Source organism: Sus scrofa, chromosome 15, assembly GCF_054392235.1.
Source record: "Sus scrofa isolate SSC_HxYL_T2T_F1_AM1 chromosome 15, Sscrofa_HxYL_maternal_Yorkshire_Landrace_v2.0, whole genome shotgun sequence".
NCBI lineage: Eukaryota > Metazoa > Chordata > Mammalia > Artiodactyla > Suidae > Sus > Sus scrofa.
In genome coordinates, this window is record NC_139397.1 from 130,311,467 (window position 1) to 130,329,068 (window position 17,602).

At 36.3% G+C, this 17,602-nt stretch overlaps 1 protein-coding gene across 13 annotated transcripts in view; it reads left to right on the plus strand.

Annotated features, from left to right (window-relative positions):
- The window catches only part of SPAG16 (sperm associated antigen 16), a 959,311-nt gene that overhangs the window by 129,859 nt on the left and 811,850 nt on the right, over positions 1-17,602 (plus strand). For all 13 annotated transcript variants that reach the window (XM_084999006.1, XM_084999017.1, XM_084999011.1 and 10 more), the window contains one exon: positions 5,117-5,244. In XM_084999006.1, coding sequence (XP_084855132.1) covers positions 5,117-5,244 — 128 coding nt within the window. The remainder of the gene's footprint in view (positions 1-5,116; positions 5,245-17,602) is intronic.

Consider the following 17,602-nt stretch of genomic DNA (forward strand, 5'->3'; position numbering starts at 1 on the left):
TTTGTGGTCTTGTAACTAACCTAATGCCTGACACAAGGTAAACACGCGAATGTAGAATGAATAATTTTGAGCTTCCAGATTCAAGATTATTCTGGGTAATTCCCATGAATATTGGCTCAGTGGAAAGCAATGAACAAGATCGAGAAGCAGATACAAGTCAATGGCATAGGGATGGAGCCTGGCTACCCAAGAGACTCCTGTGGAAGGAGGCCAAATAGATAATTGGCTTCCCAATCAGTGTAGATGCAGGGGATGCCTAACTGATATATCACTGAGATGAGAGCAAGTTACCCATCTGTTCTTTCATCCTGTGAATATAAGCAGCAAGTCTGTATTTAATCCCAACTGGCTGTCCAGTGAAGCAAGAACTCCTTTTGTTATTGATCCTGGGACAAAGAGAGATAAACAGCAGTTAACTAGATATAGGACTGATTCTGACAGGTGGGAATCATACCAAAGTCTGCTTTGCTTTAATCCATATTCCAGGAGAATATTAAACCTAGGATTTGATTAAGATAGGGTATGTTATAATAAATAGAGTATGAAATAACTCCTAATGAGTATATTCACCTTTTCTCAACAGTTGAAAGTAACATGTGCCACTAATTGCAGCAATAATAAAATTAAACATAGAAATCACTAGTGTTTATTAAGGATTTATTAGGTGCCAAGCACGTGATCAGTGCTTCACAGAAATCATCTCACTTAATCCTCACAGCCATCTATGAATTTGGTATGATTTTGGTTGAATTTATAGGTGAGAAAATACGGCTTAAAATGTTTGTTAAAAGGCTTGGCTAAATTCAGATTCTGGTATGTGGTGAAGCTGAATTGTGAGGAAAAACAAAGATTTTCAGTCCTGACTTTTATTTCACATGGGGGACTTTAAAATAAAATAAATACCAATGTCAGAGCCTCACTTTCAGGAATTATTACTTAATTGGTCTGGGGTGGGACCTGGTCTTGGTATTTTTTTAAAAAGCTGCTGGGTGATTTCAGTGTGTACTCAAGAGTTGAGAACCACTGACCTATCAAGGCATGTTACTGAGAATTTAGCTTTGCCCTCCAGTTGTACTTTGTCAATACAAAGAAATGGTAATGGTTACGTAGCTTGAAAGAATAGTTTTAAGATTTATTTTGTTTCCTCTCTCCTCTATGGATTGTCCTTATATGTGTATCCCACATTTACCTCCCTGTTCTTGCCTGCCATCTTATTGGCTATTATCTCCTGAATGTTTCAGAATACAGGCTGGGTTTAGGTTTTGTGCCTAAAAGTGCATCTATGTTTCGGTAGGATTGCTCTGACTAGGCCTTTACTGCTCTTGTTTTAAATAGTTGTTCAGTTATTTTATTTTCCTATATTCTTCTCAGCTGTGCCAAACAGGATATAGTTGATTAGGTTTTATTAAATCTAGTTGATCAGGTTTATTTCATGCCTCATTGTATTAGTTTTATATAATGATTGAATAGTGCTTATGCAAATTGCTATAGACAATAACTTCATGGTTTTAGATATCTACATGTAGACAAAAATTTTTATTATGACTGATTCCGCTCCACCTTGCTATATTTTCTGACATAATAATTTACTCTCCCTCCATTTCCAACCCAAGCAATATTATTAAAATGAAGTATCATTGCAATAATAGGAAAATGGCTAAAAGGCATAATATGTACAGTCGAGAAAAAAATGAGGAGCAAAAAGCAATACAAAAATAGTTAACCTAATCAGCTAATTGGAGAAACACCAGAAAAATGGTTTTATATATGAATTAGCATTTTTTCAGATTTTTAACCTTATAACTTACATACTTATTATTTTTATAGTATCCTCATGCTAGAACATAGGTTCCACAAGGGAGGCAACTTTGTCTATTTTGGTCAGTAATATAAGAGCTGAAACCAAGGCCTGTCCTGAAATAGACACTCAATAATAAATATTAGCCAAAGAAATTATTAAATATGAATGTTTGTGTGTTCATGTGTACGTGCATGTGTGTGTGTGTGTGTGCTGGGCTACACTGCAGGAATACAAGCCTTTTACATGCTCAGCTTCAAGATTGAAGAAAGCCAGGAGTGAGGGACAGAGTGTGTGTTGAGGGGGGAGATGGTGCTGCACCACAGACCTACAAGCCCTCGGACAGAGACACATTGTGTGTGTGTGTGTGTGTGTGTGTGTCTTGGGCTGCACACTTTGCTTGCCCGGCTTCAAGACTGAAGAAAGAGCGAGGAGTGAGGGACAGAAACATCAATGGTATAATGGATGGAGGAGCTTGTATGTCTGAAGTAAGGTCCTGAAGCTATACCTCTTGGTGTGCAGGGGACAGTGGTGGGAAGGGCCAGTGTTCCATCCCTGGGGCAGAGGAGCTTACAAGTTACTGGGGGAATTGAGGTCAGTTACGAGAGAAACCAGCCGAGAGCAGGCACCTCACCACCCCTTTTAAATTTTTTTTAAATTTTTTATTTATAATTTTTTTATTGTTATTTCCCTCAACACACTTTTTTTTCTCCACTGTACAGCATGGGGACCCAGTTACACATATATGTATACATAATTTTTTCTCCCATTGTCGTGCTGTGTTGTAAATATCTAGACATACTCAGTGCTACACAGCAGGATCTCACTGTTAGTCCTTACCAAGAGCAATAGTTTGCATCCGTTAACCTAACCCCGAGGTTTCAATCCCTCCCACTCCCTCCCCATCCCCCCTGGCAACCATAAGACTATTCTCCAAGTCCATGATTTTCTCTTCTGTGGAAAGGTTCATTTGTGCTGTATATTAGATACTAGATATGAGTGATGTCATATGGAATTTGTCTTTCTCTTTCTGACTTATTTCACTCAGTATGAGAGACTCTAGTTCCATCCATGTTGCTGCTCATGGCGTTATTTCATTCTTTTTTATGGCTGAGTAGTATTCCATTGTGTATATGTACCACATCTTCCTAATCCAGTCGTCTGTTAATGGACATTTGGGTTGTTTCCATGTCTTGGCTATTGTGAATAGAGCTGCAGTGAACATGCAGGTGCATGTGTCTTTTTAAGGAAAGTTTTGTCTGGATATATGCTGAAGAGTGGGATTGCTGGGTCATATGGTAGTTCTATGTATAGATTTCTAAGGTACCTCCATACTGTTCTCTATAGTGGCTGTACCAGCTTACATTCCCACCAAAAGTGCAGGAGGGTTCCCTTTTCTCCACAACCCCTTTACCACCCCTTTGATAGGCGAAGTAAAGAGTTCTGAATACTCTCTAGCTGGGGCTTGGTGCAAGTCTGTAGGGAGGTCATGTGAGTAGGGCAGGCTGTAGGTGAAGCAGCCCTGGTCAAGCAGGGGATTTGCAGAGAGCAAGAGGACAGTCCTCTCAAGTGGCCTGACCATACAATGCGTGAGTGTGCCCTGTAACAAAGAAGTGATGTATACACAGTACAGTATAACTGGCAGGGGTATGAATTCTTATAATAATTCTGAAAAGGAATCTGTTAAGAGGTATATTTTTTGTTAAATGTTTATTTTATTTGGCTTATTATTTATTTACACTTCTAGAATTTTGCTTTAAGGATGTAAAGTGCAGATTTAGAGGCAAAAATTCTTTTTATAGCATTGATAGTCATAAGAGAAAAAAATAGCTGATGTGAAATAAAATATGGCATTTATCATTCTTTCAAAACAGACTGAATAATGTGAAAATGCAGTGATATAGTGTTAAATGAAAAATGGAGGGTGGATAATAGATCATTGTTTTGATTTTATAAAAATCGAGAGAGGCTGGAGTTCCCATTGTGACTCAGTGGTAACAAACCTGACTAATGTCTGTGAGGATGCGGGATCGATCCCTGGCCTTGCTCAGTGGGTTAAGGATCTGGCATTACCATGAGCTGTGGTGTAGTCTGCGGATGTGGCTCGGATCTCCATGTGGCTGTGGCTGTGGCGTAGGCTGGCAGCTGCAGCTCCAGTTTGACCCCTAGCCTCGGAACTTCCATATGCCACGGGTGTGGCCCTAAAAAGACAAAAAAAACCCAAAAAACAAATCAAGAGAGACAAATTTTTTAAATGAAACTATTAATAGTAATTACATCTAGGTGGTAAGAATAACTTTAATTTCTTTCTTTGTAGAATGAATTGCATTAAATTTCTATGTGAATGTATATTACTTTGCTAATCAGAAAAAGACTTCATCAATGAAAATTGGATTTATCATTTCCAACTCTGTAATGTCTCCTCCACAGGGGCAAGTCTTTTGATCTTTGTTCCTTGGTGCATTCCCCATGCCTAGAATAATATTTGGCATAAAGTAGCAGTTATAAATATTTTTGAATAAATGAATGAGTATACTAAGAAACAGCATGTCTCCCCCTTTTAGAGGCAATTTTAAAATATTAAGGAAAAACACATTATTTCCCTTTTTTTATGGAGTCGAACAATTAATCTGCCATCAAGTGTTAATTACATGCTATTAGTAGCATATCTTCTTTCAATAAGGAGACACTACTTTCTCATGGTCTCTAGTTAGAGTTTGCTGGATGGGAAGGGAAGTGACTATCACATGGCAGGTATAGATGCTAATGTATGTGTGATTTAAAATGACAGAAATATTTTCTCTTTAGTAAATTCCTTCACATTATCCCTGAGGCTTCAGATTTAAATAAAACTGTAATTATCAGTTATAATTATCAATTGGTTGCTGTTATTTTGTTACTCAATTAAAAGGATTTTAGTTCACCATTTTTAGAGGACAAAAGGAGTATAAAAATAATCGCACATTTTGCTGATGTTACCATTAGGGATGGAAAATAATTGAAAAAGGACAAGTGACCAATAACATGAGACAGTACTCTATTGTGCTTCATTGTGATTCAAGAAGGGGATGTTTGCCAATACTTTTTGCTATGTAGAATACAGTTTAGACTTATGCAAGAATGTATATGCCTTATTTAAAAATTTATCTTTTTTGTATATTTTCTCAAAGCTAAAATCAGGACTGAAGGACTGAAGGTATATCCTGATGGTTTATAAGAGTAATATTTACATTGTAATTTAATATTAAATAAGACTGTATCAATGTGTACAGTGAGTTGTCTGTTTTACATAGAGGTCTTGCTTTATTTTTTCTCTAGGATTCAGAATTTCCCACAAATATGCAACCAAATCCAAACCCGTGTTTATGTAAAGAAAATATTTGTCCAGCAAAATTTGACTACAAGCTGAATAACATATTTAGACTTCACGAACTTCCAGTGAGCTGGTAGGATTCTTAATGCTTTATTAATACCTTTGAGATTGCCTAATAGTATCTAAGTTATGATTCTTTTATTACAGCCATTCATGGTCAAAGTGGTTTGTTTTTAGCCTGTTTCCAAATTGCTACTTCTAACACTGAAAGAATCTGCTTAAAGCTGTTGCAAGAATCTCAAAACTAATTGGTTTAGGCACTTGGTGGCAGTACAGGCTAAGTGCACTATTGTGCATATTTAATGTGGGTATTACAGTTCTGGCTTAAGGTGCAAATTGTTTTTAGAGGTTTGTAGGATTTATTTTAAAAATAGGATCTCAGCCACTATGCATTGCATTTGATTATTTTACTTACAATTTGGCAATTTTTTTTACAAAAAAAAGTATGTTTTTTTCTCATTAACAAATAGTTTTGTTTTGAGGACCATAGCTATGTGAACCATAATTACGTCAATTTAAAGACAAAACTTACTACTTATTTGGTATTTATTAAAAATGCATTATTTCACTAATCTGCATATTTACATTCATAGGAATTTATTTAAATCTTGTAAAATATATACTTCTATTGTTCAGAGTTTTTGAGAAAGATACTTCTGGGGGAATAAATATGTGTATATTCTATCATAGAGTTCTATGGTACATTGAAATTTGAGTAAATGGTCAGCTTTTGTATATAATCATGGATAAATCATTTTGATTATGGTTCAGGTAAGTAATATTTTATTGTATTTGTTTACATAACCCCAAGTTTACGTTATTGATCTTCAGGAAATCTAAGATTTGTACAAAAGTATATGGCAGACATTATATATAGTTGCCCCTGTTATACTTTAATGAGAACAGATGTCTCAGAAGAGGATGTAAACCAACTCTAATAACTTACATTTAGCTGTGGTGAGGATTTTTTATTTATTTTTTGTCATTCACACTGTTTCCCTTGCTCTCAATGACTGTATGTGTAATTTACTTTCTGAACCCTATTTGTTTATTTTCATGTAGCAATAATATTGTCTATGGTATCTTTCTTAAGAGCACAGGAGATAAGCTCTTACCTACCATGACCAACCAGTAGGTCAATTTATTGAACAGCTCTGTTAGTAAAGGAACTGTAATGGTACGTTCACAGCTTAAGTATTCTATTTCAGCTTAAAAGGTTCATTTGCATTCACATGGCAGTCATTTCATGTAAGGCCATGGTCTTTTCTTTGATTAAGTGACTGTTTATTGGAATTCTACATCATATGTCTTGCATAAGCTATACCAATAATGCATCACTAACAATTTCAATTTTATGATTTTCTTAGTCTGAAACAAGAACTTCAGACACTCAGATGATGATCTCCTCACCGCCCATGGCATTAATTTAATTTTTATTGACAGTAATTCTCATCACACTTGTATTTCATCACCTTGATTAATATTTAATTACATTACAATAGCAAACACAACTGGCTTATGAGCACGTTTAGTAACAAGCTCCTTTGACTCTTTGTAATCATGGGCCTTTGCTGGTGGGAGCAACCCTGGGAAGGTCTGCTGGAGCAGGGTCTGAGAGCTCCAAGTATTTTACAGAGAGAATGAGATATGTTGATCAGCGATAAAGTAGAGGTTAAGGGAGAAGTTTTTTAAAATGAAAATGTGGAGAAGAGGAAGAGGGAAACATTTAGCTCTTAGTCGAAGACAAAATCTGGATTCAGTTTGATTTATTTGCAGCCTTTGGAAAGACAGCTGCCTTGATAACTACTACTGCAGACCCAGGGAATAATTTCTCCGTCATAATCTTCACTAGCTAGCCCATTAGGAGAGAAGATTCTAGCATTAGGAGATAGGTAGTTAAAAAAAAAAAATGAATCACTAGTAGAAAATATAATCACTAATCTTCTGGAATGACATACCTCAAAGGAAGATTAAGCTGTGACTTTGAGACAGCTCATTTACCTGGGCCTTTTTTTTTCTTTCTTGTCTTGCAATTTGTCTTAGTTTCTATTTCTTTATACTGCCATTTTTTTAAACTCAGGGGTTCATTTCTCTTCCACCTATTTTATTATACTACTTTTTCTGTACTCTCAGTATGTAACATCAGTCCTTAAGTAGCCATAATGTAAATTCATTTGTAAATTTTCTAGTGTTCCTCAAATAATTTCATATTCTCTTCTCAATTTTATAGCTAAATCACCCACTCCCCCCACCCCACATATATACAGAGATATTTGGTACTTTAATAATATGACACTTATTGACTCAATTATATGTTTCTTTAAAGAATAAAAAAAATTCTTTATAAGAAACTGTGAATTTATTTATTTATTTTGATTTTCAATTACCATAAGTGGAAATAAAGTTCTCCTCTATGGTGTATAGTTCCTTGACTTCATCAAAATAACAATAATAGCAATAATAACAATAATGAAAGAATATCAGTAATAACAATAAACTAAGCATCTATAAATTCCAGGATGCAGCTTTTTCCCCCCATTTCTCTCTCTCTCCCTTTGTCACACACACACAAACACACTCACACACACACTGATGAAGCTCAGAGACCTTGAGAATACAGAGAAAGATTTTGTAGCAAGTCTGGTTAACTCAAAATAAAACCACAAAACGTGAATGAACCACACATTATTTTAAAGAAAAAGACTGAGGAAATAGTTTCTATTTTTACAATCAACCATACACGTTTGCCAGTAACATACAACTATACAACCTATGAGTTTGGCCAAGATACTTTTCTTCCTCTGACAAGCATGACCTAGGATAATTGCTTTGAACTTAAATATTAAGATAATTAATTAGATTGTGTTTAAATGCAGAATTTGTTAATTATATGTTCTTTCCTTGTAAAAAACAGACATTAAAATGTATTTTTACTGTGTTTTTCTAACAAGGTCATAATAAAATAAACGCATATTGAATTCCAGATAATTTTAAAATTCTTAGTGTCTTGCTAATTTGCATTTTTATAGAGTGCAATTTCATAGGTCGAAGAATCAGAAGGATTTTAAATCAGATTAGTTAAGAGTTTTTAAGTTCTGAGATACATGTCTTTTTTCTACTTTATAGGATAGTTCCTTCCAACCTAGAAAATATCCTCCAGTAACTCCCATTAGTTAAAAAAATGTTTTCTTCTTGACCAGACAACAACTTCCACCAAACCTATGGTATTTCCCCAAGAGCTGCTCTACTTCTTTTCACTAAAAAAGCTGGCTGTAGTGCTGACTGAACTAGCGTCCACCCGCTCTTCCCATTCTCCCTTCCAGTGGAGCACCCTTCCTTTGCTGTGCTCTGGAACTGCAGTTGTTGGTCATTTGCTTCATCCCAGCCCACCAACAGTGGTCACTCATCTGTTCTTGTTTGCTTCTCCTGTCAGCTGCAGTCAATACAACCTATGACCGCTGCTTTTTTTCTCCTGACTTCCATTATTTTTAGGGTCTGGGTCTACCTGCTGATTCCTAGGTTGTCCTGCTCAGTGTCTTCTCAGAAGGCTGTTTCTCTTCTGCCAGACTTCTGGTTGATAGATTGCCCCCAGTCTCAGCATCACAGCTTCATCTTTTTGCTGCTTCACTTTCTCAGATGGCCTCTTTCATTCTTAGGCTTTATCTATTCTCCATTTAGCGATGATTCCCTTGGGGATATTGCTAATATTGACATCTTCCTTGAGCTTGGACGTCCAATAGACGTCTCCAAAGTATCATGTTCAGGAAGAACTCTGGTTTTCCCCCAGAAAACGATATTCTCATCTTCCCCATTTTTGCAAAAGCAGAATCTGAACTTATGTGAATTTACTTAATCTAAGGCCTCAGAGTAATTCTGATAACTCATTCTCTTACCCTGTAATTGCCATCATTAGATCTAGGAGTAAGTCTGATAGGCTTTATCTCCAGAATATATTTACATTTTCCACTTCTATTTATATCAGTATGGCCCTCTCTCATACTATTGCAAAAGCCTACTAATTCACCCTAACTTACCCAGGAATAATTCATTTACTTCACAATAGCCAAACTGATCTTTTAAAAATGTAAATCAGATGAAAGATTTTCTGCCTTAAAGTATAATAATGTCTTCCTTTGTTTTAAAATAAGATACTATCTTGTTAATGAGGCATACCAGGCTCTGCAAGTTGAGACTGCTGCCTACCTCCCATTGGACTGACCACACGTTCTCCCAGGCCCCCTTGCCCAGGACCCTCAGCTACCCTGTCTTCTCACTATTGTGTAAACATGTCACCCTTATCGCTGCCACCAGGTCTTTACACTAGCACTTCCCTATGCTTGTGTTGTTACTTCTCCAATTTGTGCATGTCTGGCTCATTCTTATCTCTAAAATCTCAGCTCAAATGTTAGCTCTTTGAAAGAGGCAGTTCCTGAAATATGTAACTAACGTTTTTCTCCTCATTGATGTAGTTACTTTCAATTCTATGATTCTGCTTTATTTCCATTATGGTTTTCAGTAGGCATACAACATAAGTTTTAAAGTATTTTATAAAAATAAAAAAGAACATGAAATCTTAGTGTTTTCCTGATTCATATGTGGCAGAGACTGGCTAGATGCTTATCAATTTGGTTTCCTCTTCCTGTTGGAAGATTCTTTCTCCCAGCCTTCCAAAGTGAGTTAACCCCCAAGACTTCCATTGAGATTCTCTGCCTTCTCCAATTACATTCTCATAGCTGAAATAACAGGGCTTTGAAAGTGATGAACTTTGTGCTAGATGGAGCATGGATCTCTGAGTCCTTTATTATTTGGAGGATTTCCCAACTTTCATCAGACTTTACCTGAGGTATTGCTTTAATTGTCCTAAATAATGCACTATATTTTTGTGAAATAAATGTTAGGCTGTGTAAGATGACTGCATTTTTTTTTAAAAGAAAGACAGCATATTTTCACATTCATTTATTCTTTCTACAAAAATTTATTTAACATTTATCAGGAACAATTCTGGAAAATTAACTAAATATACAGAAATCTGTTCCCAGGGAACTTGTATTTGTGTTTGTCACAGAGAATAAGTAATAAACCAGCAATGAACACATATATGCTATAATATGTTTGATGGCCATAAGTGCTATAGAGAAACATAAAGGAGGCAGAAGGAAATGAGGTACAGGGTGACTTGAAGTTAAACACAAGTGGCTGGGGCTTTTCTGAGAAAGTGACTTGTATGAAAACCTGAAGCAGGTAGAGAAGTGAGGCGTGCAGAGAATAAGGAAGAAAATTAGAGTCAAGGGGAACAGCAAATGCAAAGCCCTTGCGGTGAGAGTGTGGCCAAAATATTCCAACAAGGAGTCCATTATAAACAGAGCAAATGAGCTTGCAGAAGAGGAGAAAATGAAGTTAGGTATGTGGGCACCAGCAGGAGTGTGACTTAAGGCCTTATAGATCATACTAAATCTTGTGAATTTTATTCTGAGAATGTTCAAAAGCTGTTAGAGGATCTTGAAAATAATTATACAATTCGGTTTATATAACAAGATGCTCTGACTACTGTGTGGAAAATAGACTGGCATGGGGTTAAGGGTAGAAGCTGGAAAACTAGTTAGGAACTGTTTCAATAATTCAAAAGAGTTATAAAAATTTTCTGGCCTAGTATGATAGTGTTGCAGAGACTAAGTGGTAAGATTTTTATTTTTTGATGAGAGAGTGAACAGAATTTTCAGATAGGCTGGATTTGATGAGAGAGAGAAAGAGAGACGGAGGATTTAAAGATAACTCCAAGGAGTTCCTGTCGTGGCGCAGTGGTTAACGAATCTGACTAGGAACCATGAGGTTGTGGGTTCGATCCCTGCCCTTGCTCAGTGGGTTAACGATCCGGCGTTGCCATGAGCTGTGGTGTAGGTCGCAGACGCTGCTCGGATCCCGCGTTGCTGTGGCTCTGGCGTAGGCCAGCGGCTACAGCTCTGATTAGACCCCTAGCCTGGGAATCTCCATATGCCACAGGAGCAGCCCAAGAAATGGCAAAAAGACAAAAAAGAAAAAAAAAAAAAAAGGTAACTCCAAGGTCTTTGGTCAGAGAAAATGAAAGTAGAGAGGCCATGAATTTGCAATAGAGAAGGATAAGGGAGGGCCAGATTCAGAATTTGGGGTTGGGCATATTAAGTTTGGGATGCCCATTAAACTTCCAAGTGGACTTAGATGTGAATGGAATCTGTTATGCTCTGCTGAACACAATTCATAGCTGAGTGTGCTGCCTAGCAAGTAGTTAGGCTCATGCCAGTAGTATTCCATGCCTTTCCATGGAAGCAGTCATCAGAAATAAGGAAAAAATGACTAATTTGCTTTTTTTTTCTTTTTTGGCCCCATATGGAATTTCCTGGGTCAGGAATTGAATCCAAGCCACAGCTATGGCCTACGCCAAAAAAAAAAAAAAAGGATCAATGCTGGATTTTTTTTTTTCTTTTCCCCCCTAGGGCTGCAGGTGCAGCATATGGAAGTTCCCAGGCTAGGAGTTGAATTTGAGCTACAGCTACCGGCTTTACCACAGCCACAGCAATGCCAGATCTGAGCTGAGTCTGCAACCTACGCCACAGCTTATGGCCACACTGGATCCTTAACCACTAAACAAGGCCAGGAATCTAACCTGCATCCTCATGGATACTAGTTGGGTTTGTTTCTCCTGAGCCACAGTGGGAACTCCAATGCTGGATCCTTTAACCCACCGCGTTGGAGTAGGGGATGGAACAAGCACTGCCACAGAGACTGCCAGATCATTAACCTACTACCACAGTGAGAACTCCCTAAGCAGCTTTTAACGCCAAAAAATGGGCATTATAGAAATGTAATTTTTTAGCATTGGTCAATATTTCTCTTCTTGTTTCTGCTATAAATTATATATGTTTATAAGAGCCCACAATTACATTTTAAAATATGTTTTCAAATTAAATATTAAATCCCTTTTATATCTATAAATTTAACTGGTATTTTACAATGTATATTTATAATAAGTTTGAAGATATACTATAATTTTTATGATGTTTATATTCCCCAAATAAAGAAGCAACATATTAGAGCCTTGTGTATATTTAAACTTTGAGTTATCAAAGGAAAAGAACTTATTTTCTTGAAGCTTCAAGAAAATTCTCCTTAGAAGAGCAATGATTATATGCAGATAAAAATATTTGTAATAACTACTTACAAGTAGCCTTCAGAATAATTTAAAACATTTTCTATAATATAAAGATACATTCTGCTGGTTTTATAGTTTCCTATCAAAGTACTAAGGTATTCCGTTAGCTTTCATTAAATAACAATAATATTTATGCTATAAAATTTTAAGAAGGAGGAAGTACACAAATTTACAGCAAATGTAAACATATATTTTTACTAACCATTTATATTTTTGGGTGTGTTCCATGAATAAACACATCATCTAACTAGGGGATTAGATTTTAGTTTATTTCAGATTGTCTGTTGTGCCCTTGCATGTATCTGTTTTCAGCTTTAAACTAAGTTGATTTAGGCACTCAGGAGTTGTTGAGTAGCTGTCATCTTCCAGAAGGTGTTCTGATTTGTTTTTTGGGTCAATTTACAGCTAAAATTATGGAAAGGCCTTTTCATTGGTCACAGACAATGCACAAAGCATTTTCAATTCCAATGTTGCATAGACTCAGAGACCGACAGTTGCCCTTCTGGGGCTATAACAGTTTTTCATTCTGTTTTAATTATCTAGATTCATAATAATAACCACAGTGACCTACAGGAAGGCATTGTTGGACCTATTATAATTATATATGGCAATTATGTGTAGCGCCAACAATGCATAAAAGTCCCACTTATTAACTAAGGTTGGTAGAAATGGAACTATGCTAGTCTCTCTTAGGACATAGTTTCACTCTTTGGGGGAAAACAACAACAACAAATCATTCAGTTTTTGCATAACTTTTTCTGGAATATATTATGATAGAGAAAGTCGAATTTCCATGGTATGACAATGTAATAATAATTTTCCAGAAAATATGGAAACTATCTCTCACTCTACCCTTTTGCTTAGCTGCCTGCTAGCATTCCTTGTTACCTGCTGTGTAATAGAAAGGGAAATGGATGTTAAAGCAAAGGTTAATCTTTGCAATACAGAATGTCAGGGAAGATGCTTTAGGACAAGTTTCAATATATTTCTTTTTCTTTTAAATAATTTATTTAATGTTTCAAACTATATCATATTCACACTTATACTAACAATTCAGTTTAAAAAGTTTGAGTTGGCAAGATTTGATGAAGTACAAATCATCAGTGGTTTCAGCACTTTCTGTCATTACTTGTTGGGGTGCCTCACCCAAATTTGCCAAGATCTTGTCCCTAATCCATGCTAAAGCTTGTGCACATGGAATAGTATCTTATAATATTTTTTGAGAAAAATTTTTCTCTCATATTTTTTCTTGGTATTCACAATTATATAGTGAATGAGCTATATAAACATCAGTGCTTGTGCCAATAGGTTTAAGACTTAAACCAATTTCGACAATTTTTTATGTGGCCAGGACTAAGATGAAGTTATCATGTTCATTTTATATTATTCCTTTTTTTCATATCAATAGTGTAAGAGAAAGTAATAAAACTTTTTATTAGACTTATACCCCAGCATATGTAGCAATATTTGTACTTTGAATTCAAATTTAATTTAGAACTACTGACATTATCCCAAGGCAATCACTATTAACTCAGAGTACCTCATAAAATAGGACATTTCGACTTGCACACCTTATGAGCACCTCAAACCTAGCAGATCTCAAAGCCAGTTTCTTCTTTCTATCGTCCTCTTCCCCTCCACCCTCACCTTATTCTTTCTCCCATTTTGGTTTGTGTCACTGATATCAGCCATATGGTTACATAAGATGATCTGTGAATCTCCGATCCTCCTGACCACTTCCTAACACATTCAGCCAGTCACTTAGGTCTGTATTCTATATCCAAAATGAGTTGTGCAGCCTTCCACTTCTGAGAGTCTGTCACCTGTCACTTAGGCTCCCCCAGCAATCTCCTCCTGGTCTCTCTGCCTCCAGATGTTCCTTCAAATTAGATTTACCCCCTCTACTGCCATTATAGTAATCTTTATAAAATGATCTGATATCTTATTTCTGCTTTAAAATCTTTATATTTCAAGCCCTCAGGACGTGCTTAGCCCTTCCCAATCTGGTTCCAACCTATTTTTCTAGCTCTTAGTGTACCCCTTGTCTCTATACCACCATGCTCTAGACTCAGTGAGATCTTTTCACATGTTTATGTCTTGGTTCATGTTCCATTGACTTGGAATGCATTTCCCTACTTTTTCTATTTGCAAATATCAAGCAACCTGAGGAAATAACTCTTCTGTGAATCAAACTTTCTTTCTGTTCTCTTGGTGCTAGATGCAGAATATAATAAAGGGTAACATAGAACAGGTCCTATTGAATCCCAAAGATTTCTTTACATGTTTATGTCTCCCAAACCCTCAACAAGGACTGTTGAGGGGACAGAACATGTCTCATTATGAATAGCCCCTGACATATAGGAGATGCCTCATAGGTGTTTAAGGAATGACTGCATGGATTGAATGAAAATATTGTTTGTAGTCATAGTTCTACAGAAAACTTTTAAAAATATATTATCCACTTACAATTTATGTGTCGCCAGTGTTGCCCTGCCTTTTAAATTTAATTTGGCTTGAATGTGCATTGATTTCTATAATATCTGTGATCTAATTTTTCTATTCACAATCATAGCCATAAATGGTATATGCCATGAAAATAGATTAGTTATAAAGAGTAATCTCACAGTAACTATAGCTCTTTCTGCAATGTACTCAAGATCTGGTTCTCTTTTGTTTGACAGGAAGTATGAAAGAGGCCCCTTTAATGTAAACTGCCTTGTTTGCCTGATTTCCTGCTTTTCTCACTCTTGCTTGTGTCCTCAACGGTCAGTCCCTTATTCTCTTATGCACTTTCTCTTTCCAATTCCCAGATATGTGACGTTTTAAGTATTCCTAAGACTCTTACTGGATTCCTGACTCTTCTGCTTTTCCTTCACCCAGTTGGCCTCCTTGGTTTGTTTTGGATACCTGACAGCTGAGTACCTCTTAACTTTGACCTTGGTAACCCAGAATCTAGGCTTTCACCTGGTCATCCCCCAGATCTGTTCTTTTCCTGTCCAACCTGATTTTCTTGGCAACCACGTATTCTAGATTGTTTGCTGTTTGAGGAGTGAGGATATATCTGACAAACCTGAAGAATGCTTTTATGGAGGAATTCAACAACGAATATGAATATGAACAAATATATTGCCTATTCTAGAATGTATCAATGAACTTAAGACTTTTTGATTGATAAAGAATATGTAAGAAGGAAAATTTGGCATTCCAGGCACCTTTGACATACGGATGTCATGGATATGGGGCAGGGGATAGTCAAAATCACCTCTTGAGAAGGAGGAGTATTGATGTGGTCAAGGAAAGGACATGATTAAGTCACATTGCTAAAACTTAGAGCTATATGTGAGAGGAGAACCAAGTGGTCCTGATGTGGGACAAACAGACTTTCCCCCTTGATTTTCTTCATTCATTTAGTAATTGTATTCTAAATCCCTACCATGTGTCAGACTGTTGTAAACATTGGGGATAAAATGGTGAGAGAGAGGGAGTGAGGAGAGGGAGAGAGAGAGATTGAAATATGGTTATGTATTTATCATTGCAGTATAAAGGCCTAGACACCCAATTATTGACTGTAGACCCAGAGGAAATGGATAGAGAGGGATCAATATTATGTTAGTCCTTAGTGTAGGATTGCAGGAAAGTGGGGAAAAAGAGTTCTAGCTGTCAAATCTGCACACAGAGAATAAATGGTTTGCATTTTTCCAGAGTGTTCTTTCTGAATATTTTCTTCAGAAGAAGGTAATGGGTGTCTGAGAAATATGGGCCTCCTAATTTCCAAACATCTCCAGCTTCTAATCACACATCAGAGCAAAGGCAGAGGTATGTTTAAACAGTATGTGTCAAGGGTAATGAAAAATATTGTTTTTGATATAGAAGGCAGGCTTTTTCTACACAAATATGTGGGCAACTTTGGGGGAGAGAGACCTTTCCCATAGGAAGAAGGTAACTGTAAATTTCTGATCTCAATATGAAGTTCTAGATTAAAGCTTTAAAAGTTGTTGTATCTGAGACACTTCTTGCAGCTGTCATTACTACCACATAGATTTTGTAATTTTCATTATGTCATGTTAAACCAGACTAGTATCAAAGATTTCTCAAGGAAACTAACAAATTGCTAATAAGTTAGGCACCACTTACCTTGATTTGCTAATAATATTGAACATTTCTTAAAATGATACTATTAATTTCTTGAGAAATTTTGATCAAGGAATAGAAAGAATTTACCTCTGTTCGCTTTATGCTTAACCCAAACAACCAACATATTACTTGGTAAAAAAAAGGTACATCCATTTCTAAAGGTTTCCATATTTTCTTCCCAATATTTTATTATGTAAAATATTCTCATGATCTGCCTTAAAAATACCGGAAATTCTCTTCAGAGGAAGCTAAATGTTATATATATGGCTTTAGACCTGCTCGATGTAAACAGAAGGACTGATCAAGAAGTGGCTCCATCTCAATTTCTCAGTGATCATTCTGAGAAATTTTTTCCTTTCTTTGGTGGCAAGTGTACTGCAGTACATTTAAATCTAGCCATCTAGCACATGGTAGGGAATATATTTTTTCTTTTTGTGCTTGGCAGAGAATTTACATTTATTTGTAAGCTTTTGTAGATATTGAAAATAGATATTGGGAGTTCCTGTCATGGCTCAGTGGAAACAAATCTGACTAGGATCCATGAGGATGCAGGTTCGATCCCTGGCCTCGCTCAGTGGGTTAAGGATCTAATAATGCAGCTCGGATCTGGCGTTACTGTGGCTGTGGTGTAGGCCAGCAGCTACAGCTCCCATTTGACCCCTAGCCTGGGAACCTCCATATGCCGTGTGGGCCTGAAAAAGCAAAAAAAAAAAAAAAAAAGAAAAAAGAAAAAGATATCGGACTGATTATACTGAATCTTAGTTATTCTAGGAAACTGATTTTATTGATTTAATCTTTCCTACTAGTTATCTTGGGATTTATCATTTTTTTAATAAATAAAACCAACAAGAGGAAAATTCTGAAAATTGTTAAGTCCCAATTTTAGGGACTGGATTAGTCCAAATGAGTGAGGTCGTAGGCAGTTAACCAAAGTGTTATAAGAATTACATGAATTTATTTTTGTTTAGCTGGGCGTTTCCAAAGTGACTTTAAATTTAAATAATGGCCTTTACCCTGGAGTAGTACACATTGTGTAAAATCTCCCCCCCCCCCCCTTTACAAATTTTACCTTTATACAAGAAGCTACACTAGGAATTCATTTTTTAATATT